Source organism: Cicer arietinum, chromosome 3 (genome assembly GCF_000331145.2).
Source record: "Cicer arietinum cultivar CDC Frontier isolate Library 1 chromosome 3, Cicar.CDCFrontier_v2.0, whole genome shotgun sequence".
NCBI lineage: Eukaryota > Viridiplantae > Streptophyta > Magnoliopsida > Fabales > Fabaceae > Cicer > Cicer arietinum.
Window position 1 is genome coordinate 29,570,692 of NC_021162.2, and position 6,748 is coordinate 29,577,439.

Below are 6,748 nucleotides of genomic sequence, written 5' to 3' on the forward strand. Positions count from 1 at the left end.
GTCATAGGTATAAAACACAAACTCATAAACTTACAAACATATGAATGATCGAACAATTAATGATATAAGTTGTACGATCATTCTAAGAAAGAAGATTGACATCCACAAAATATTTCAAGTATTTATAATTCAAATTAGGATAAATTCAAGAGTAAATGGTGAATGACGAGTCACATGAATTATTTTGTTTGAACTTGTAACAATTTTAGACATCATTTCCTTTATAAAAATATTTTAATTTTTCATTTTCTAAAATGTGGGATCGCTTTTTCTTGATGAGAGACTTTAAATAAATTATTTTTATAGAGAGAAGATGAAATATTAGTAAATGAAAATGTATCTCCTTTAAGAAATGTAAACAATTATTCATTTCAAATGTCTCTCGCTTCCTTATTCAAAAGTAAAATTAATACAAGTTTTTATTAAAAAAAAAATTCACAAGATAAAAGTCTTTATATTTCATTCATCTTTGTCATCTTTCTTCTGCTGAGTGCCCCTGATTAATTACATCAAACAAACAAGTAACGTTAAAACATATTTTTTAAATCTTCCATCCAAACGAAAAATAAAAAGGCTAAACTAGACTGTTTGTCCATGAAATTATTTTTAGATTTCACTTTTGTCCTTTAAGATTTTTTTCATTTTCATTTTAGTCTCTTAAATTATAAATGTTAAACAGTTTGATCCCTCAAACTTTTTTAGTTTAACTTTTGTCCTTCAAGTTGTAACATTACATTTTAATCCCTTCAGTTACAAACTGTAGAGACGTTGGTCCCTTAAATTATAAATATCAGACATTTTAGTTATGTCTATCATTGTAAAGTGTTTTTAAGTTAAGAGACTAATGTTTCTAGTGTTTGTAACTAAAGTGATAAAAGTGTTTAATGTTTGCAAAAAAATGTGTTAAAGCTTTGAGCACCGATGAGTATCAAGCTCTCATGGCATTGTTGAAGTCCAATACATTGAAGGTTGGAGTTGAACACACTGAATAAAACTTCTACATCAGGAGCTTTGAAGCGCAAAAATATGACAATTGAAGAAATGCAGGGTAATTCAATGGAAAGGATAGTGTTTAGATATTGGATAGTGGTGCCTCATATTATATATAATGTTCTTTGAGTATGTTTTCTACTTTCAAGAGAGTCAGTGACATTCGTGTCAAATTGCCCAATGGAACTGATGAAAATGCTGAATTTATCGGTGTCATCCATGCAACAAAGTCCCTAATTTGACTGATTTCTCTACCATCCTGAGTTTTATATGAACCTTATTTCTATTTGTAAATTGGTTAGTCAAATGAATTGTATCATTATCTTTACTGATGAAAGGTGTTTAATGTACAATTCTCTGCAGAAGATGAATGGTTCAGGTAAGGAGTATTATCGAATTTACTATTTGGAAGATGTATCTCAAGATTTATCTGCTAGTCATTCTATTAAAGTCTCACGTAATGTTTGTAATTCTATAACCATCCCAAGCTCAGCCGTATGACATTTTAAGTTTGGACATCTTTCTTTTGCTAGGCTTGATGCCTTAAATAAATTGTACGTATCCAAACATTTGTGCAAATTAAGTTTAGTATGTGATATATGTCATTTGTCTAAACAAAGAAAGTTTTCTTATCCTGATAATTTGAGTAGAGCACATAAGTGGTTTGAGTTGTTGCATATAGACCTATGAGGGTCTTTTTCCACTATCACATTATATAGGCAGAAATATTTTATTCCACTATCACATTATATGGGCAGAAATATTTTCTTACTGTAGTAGATGACTAGAGTCGTTTTATTTGGATTATTATTTTAAAACACAAACATGAGGCACAACACCAGGTTTTGAGATTTGTTAATCTGATGGAAAGGGCATTGTGTTGGGTTTTGGGCTCCCTTCCTATGTGGAGAAAGGCCCAATATGTGCAAGTCCATGTGTCTCACTTATCCAAGTGGAGAGAGGTCAGATTAGTGGGCGTGTAAGAGTTGAATTCAGAGAGAGAGGCAAAGAGAAAAGTGAGAGAGGAAGAGCAAACCCTATTTTCGCATAAAACAGAGCAGCTGCACTAGATTCGCGATTTCTCCTTCGTTCACCGTCGGATCGGGCTGAAATTTGGACAGCAGGTTCGTGACTCGTGGTACTTCATTCTGACCGTTTGGATCGTCAATCAGAGGTCTGAGGTGGGAGCAATTGAACTCGGACAGCAGCAGTTTTTCTGGTTTTTTTTGCTGAACTTTGTTCTCAATTTCATGTTTGTTTTCTCGTTGTGTTGGCTGATTGTTGTGCTGGTTACCTTGTTGTTTTTGGCTGGTTACTGAGCACAAATTTGTGCCATATTAGAAACTCTCTTGTACCCATATTTTGATCATAGTGGAGCTTTATTACTGGCTTGGTCCCGTGGTTGTTTACTTCTCACATTGAGAAGGTTTTTCCACGTTAAAAAATTATTGTGTCATTTGTGATGGTGATTTTAGTTGCTGTGATTATTTGTTGATTGCTCCTCACAGATTCTTGCAAGTTTGGGAAATTGATTATCCGCTGCATATTGCTCTGTTAGAGTTGTTATTATATTTGTTGTTGAATTTCCCATCAGAGTGGCATCAGAGCTCTTTGGTTAAGGGGCTGTTTGACTTGTTTGAATGATGGAGGCAAATACAAATAGAATGATTTGTTTGAATGGCACTAATTATCACTTATGGAAGGGAAAAATGAAGGATCTGTTATTTGTGAAGAATTTGCATCTTCCTGTGTTTGCTACTGAGAAGCCAGAATCCAAGACTGATGAGGATTGGAGCTTTGAACATCAGCAGGTCTGTGGTTTTATTCGGCAATATGTAGAAGACAATGTTTATAATCACATTGCTAATGAGGAACATGCAAGATCCTTGTGGAAGAAGATTGAATCTTTGTATGCTTCTAAATCAGGGAATAATAAGTTGTATTTGTTGAACTCCTTGATGAATTTGAGGTACAAGGAGGGGACTTCTATTTCAGATCATTTAAATGATTTTCAAGGGCTCCTAGATCAATTGTCAGGTATGGGTATCAAATTTGATGATGAAGTGTTGGGACTATGGCTACTGAATACTCTACCAGATTCTTGGGAAACTTTTCGGGTTTCAATTACAAACTCAGCTTCTGATGGTGTTGTCTCTTTGCAAAGTGTAAAGGGAAGTGTTCTTAATGAGGAGATGAGAAGGAAGGCACAAGGTACTTCATCTCATTCCGAGGTACTTGTCACTGAGAACAGGGGCCGAAGTCAAAGAAAGGAACCGAAAGGGAATAGACAGAATAACAGAAGTGCGAGTAGAGAGAACAACAGAAGTAAGTCCAAGTCCAGACACAAGAATGTGGAGTGCAATTATTGTCACAAAATGGGGCACATACAGAGGAACTGTTTCATATGGAAAAGGGAGAGCAAAAACAATAACAGTAAGCAGAGAGATAAGAATCATGATGATGATGACCGTGTTACTACTGCTACTTGTGATGATCTGATTATTCTCCGTGACTATGACTCAGTCAATCTTGTATCAGATGAGAGCATGTGGATTATTGATAGTGGTGCTACACTGCATGTTACACCAAGGAAGGAGTTCTTCACATCTTACACTTCTGGTGACTTTGGAGTGTTGAAGATGGGTAATGATGGTGTGTCCAAGGTAGTTGGTATTGGTGATGTTTGTTTGCAGACCAACATGGGAGTGCAGTTGTTGCTTAGAGGAGTCAAACATGCTCCAGATGTTCGCTTTAATTTGATCTCTGTGCAGATGCTTGATGATGGTGGTTATGATAATCACTTTGGTTCAGGAAAATGGAAACTCACCAGAGGTAACTTAGTTGTGGCCAGAGGGGAGAAAATTAATAAACTGTATTGGACTAAAGCATTGGTTGCTAAAGACAGTGTGAATGCCATGGATATGGAGGCTTCTTTGTGGCACCGCAGGCTTAGTCATATCAGTGAAAAGGGGCTGAATTGTTTAGCTAAAAAGGATGTACTTCCGGGATTAAAGAGTGCAGAGTTGGAGAAATGTTCTCATTGCATGGCTGGTAAGCAGACTAGAGTATCCTTCAAGAAACATCCTTCCTCAAGGAAGTCAGAGTTGCTTGAATTGGTGCATTCTGATGTTTGTGGCCCGTTGAAGGTAAAGTCAATTAGTGGTGCACTTTACTTTGTTACTTTTATTGATGATTGTTCCAGAAAGCTTTGGGTCTATGCTTTGAAGACAAAAGACCAAGTTCTGGAGAAATTCAAAGAGTTCCATGTTATGGTGGAGAGACAGTCAGGCAAGAAGTTGAAATGCATTCGTACTGACAATGGTGGTGAGTATTGTGGACCATTTGATGTTTATTGCAAGCAGCACGGTATCAGACATGAAAAGACTCCTCCTAAAACCCCTCAGCTGAATGGTTTAGCAGAGAGAATGAACAGGACATTGATTGAAAGAGTTAGGTGTATGCTTTCTGAAGCAAAGTTGCCTAAGCATTTCTGGGGTGAAGCATTGTACACGGCAATGCATGTTATTAATCTGAGTCCTGCAGCTGCTTTGAATGCTGAGGTGCCAGACAAGATTTGGTTTGGCAAGAATGTCAGGTATGATCATTTGCGTGTCTTCGGTTGCAAAGCATATGTGCATGTTCCAAAGGATGAGAGATCCAAGTTGGATGGGAAGACAAGACAGTGCATCTTTATCGGTTATGGTCAGGATGAATTTGGCTACAAGCTGTTTGATCCAGTTGAGAAGAAAGCTGTTAGAAGCCGTGATGTGAAGTTCATGGAAGACCAAACCATTGAAGACATTGATAAGATGGAGAAGACTACACCTGAGATTGATAATGGTTTGTCTGATGTTGATCCAGTTCGGATGCCTACACATGATCTGGATACTGCTGAAAATAATGTTCAGAATGATGAGCAACATGGTGATGTTGGTGATCAGCAGCTTGGAGATGATTTTGATGTTCCTAATGATGATGCTGAAGAAGAACATGAGATGTCACAAGATGAGGATCTTGGTGATGCTCCTGAACCACCTCAAGCTCAAGTTTGGAGGTCTACTAGGCAGAGGAAACCATCCACCAGGTATCCTTCTGATGACTATGTTACCTTGACTGATGGAGGCGAACCTGAATGTTATGATGAAGCCATGGAGAGTGATGAAAAGAAGAAGTGGTTGGATGCTATGCAAGATGAAATGAAGTCTTTGCATGATAATCACACTTTTGATTTGGTGAAACTACCTAAGGGAAAGAAGGCTTTGGAAAACAGGTGGATCTTCAGAGTGAAGCAAGAAAACAATTCTACATCTTCAAGATATAAAGCCAGATTAGTTGTGAGAGGTTTCAGACAGAGAAAGGGTGTTGATTTCAATGAGATTTTTTCTCCTGTGGTGAAGATGTCATCCATTAGAACTGTGTTGAGTTTGGCTGCTACTCTTGATTTGGAGGTAGAGCAAATGGATGTAAAAACTGCTTTCCTTCATGGTGATTTGGAGGAAGAGATTTACATGAAGCAACCTGATGGTTTTCTTGTTAAAGGCAAAGAAGACTATGTGTGTAGGCTCAGAAAGAGTCTATATGGTTTGAAGCAGGCCCCGCGTCAGTGGTACAAGAAGTTTGAGTCAGTTATGTGTGAGCAAGGCTACAGGAAGACTACTTCTGATCACTGTGTCTTTGTTAAAAAGTTTGCTGATGATGATTTCATTATCTTGTTATTGTATGTTGATGACATGCTTATTGTTGGGAAAAATATTTCCATGATTAACAGGTTGAAGAAGCAATTGGGCGAGTCATTTGCCATGAAAGACATGGGAGCTGCTAAGCAGATTCTTGGTATAAGAATCATGCGTGACAGGAACAAGAAGAAACTTTGGCTGTCACAAGAACACTATGTTGAAAGACTGTTACAGAGGTTCCAGATGGAATATGCTAAGGCTGTAAGTACTCCTCTTGCTACTCATTTTAAATTGAGTACTAGTCAGAGTCCTACCAATGAAGCTGAAAAATCAGATATGCAACGAGTTCCTTATGCATCTGCTGTGGGTAGTTTAATGTATGCAATGGTGTGTACAAGGCCTGATATTGCACATGCTGTTGGTACAGTTAGTAGATTTCTGTCTAATCCAGGTAGAGAGCATTGGAATGCTGTGAAATGGATTTTGAGGTATCTTCGTGGTACTACCAGTTTGAGGCTTTGTTTTGGAGGTGATAAGCCTACTCTTGTGGGATATACTGATTCTGATATGGCTGGAGACATTGATTCCAGAAAGTCTACTTCAGGCTACTTGATTAAGCTTGCAGGGGGAGCTGTGGCATGGCAATCCAGATTGCAGAGGTGTGTTGCATTGTCCACTACTGAGGCAGAGTTCATTGCCATTACAGAAGCATGCAAGGAATTGTTATGGTTGAGGAAATTCTTGCAGGAGCTTGGTTTTGTTCAAGATAAGTATTTGCTATTTTGTGATAGTCAAAGTGCAATTCATCTTGGTAAGAACTCAACCTTTCATTCTAGGTCCAAGCACATTGATGTTAGGTATCATTGGATACGTGATGTTTTGGATGCTGGATTGTTGGAATTGGCCAAGATTCATACAGATGATAATGGTGCTGATATGATGACCAAGGCATTACCGAGAAGCAAGTTTGAAACTTGTTGTGAGATCGCCGGTTTGGCGGTCACCTCCACATAGTTGTGAGGGGGAGATATGTTGGGTTTTGGGCTCCCTTCCTATGTGGAGAAAGACCCAATATGTGCAAG

General features: G+C 37.9%; 1 protein-coding gene across 2 annotated transcripts in view; it reads right to left on the reverse strand.

The window, feature by feature from the left end:
* Positions 1 to 321: 321 nt before the first annotated feature.
* Positions 322 to 6,748, reverse strand: part of LOC101493402 (mitochondrial pyruvate carrier 1-like) — a 16,487-nt gene continuing 10,060 nt past the window's right edge. For both annotated transcript variants that reach the window (XR_003470544.2, XM_004514815.3), the window contains one exon: positions 322 to 496. Coding sequence is in view for 1 of the 2 variants with exons in the window: in XM_004514815.3 (XP_004514872.2) it covers positions 460 to 496 (37 nt within the window). In the remaining variant the exon portion in view is untranslated. The remainder of the gene's footprint in view (positions 497 to 6,748) is intronic.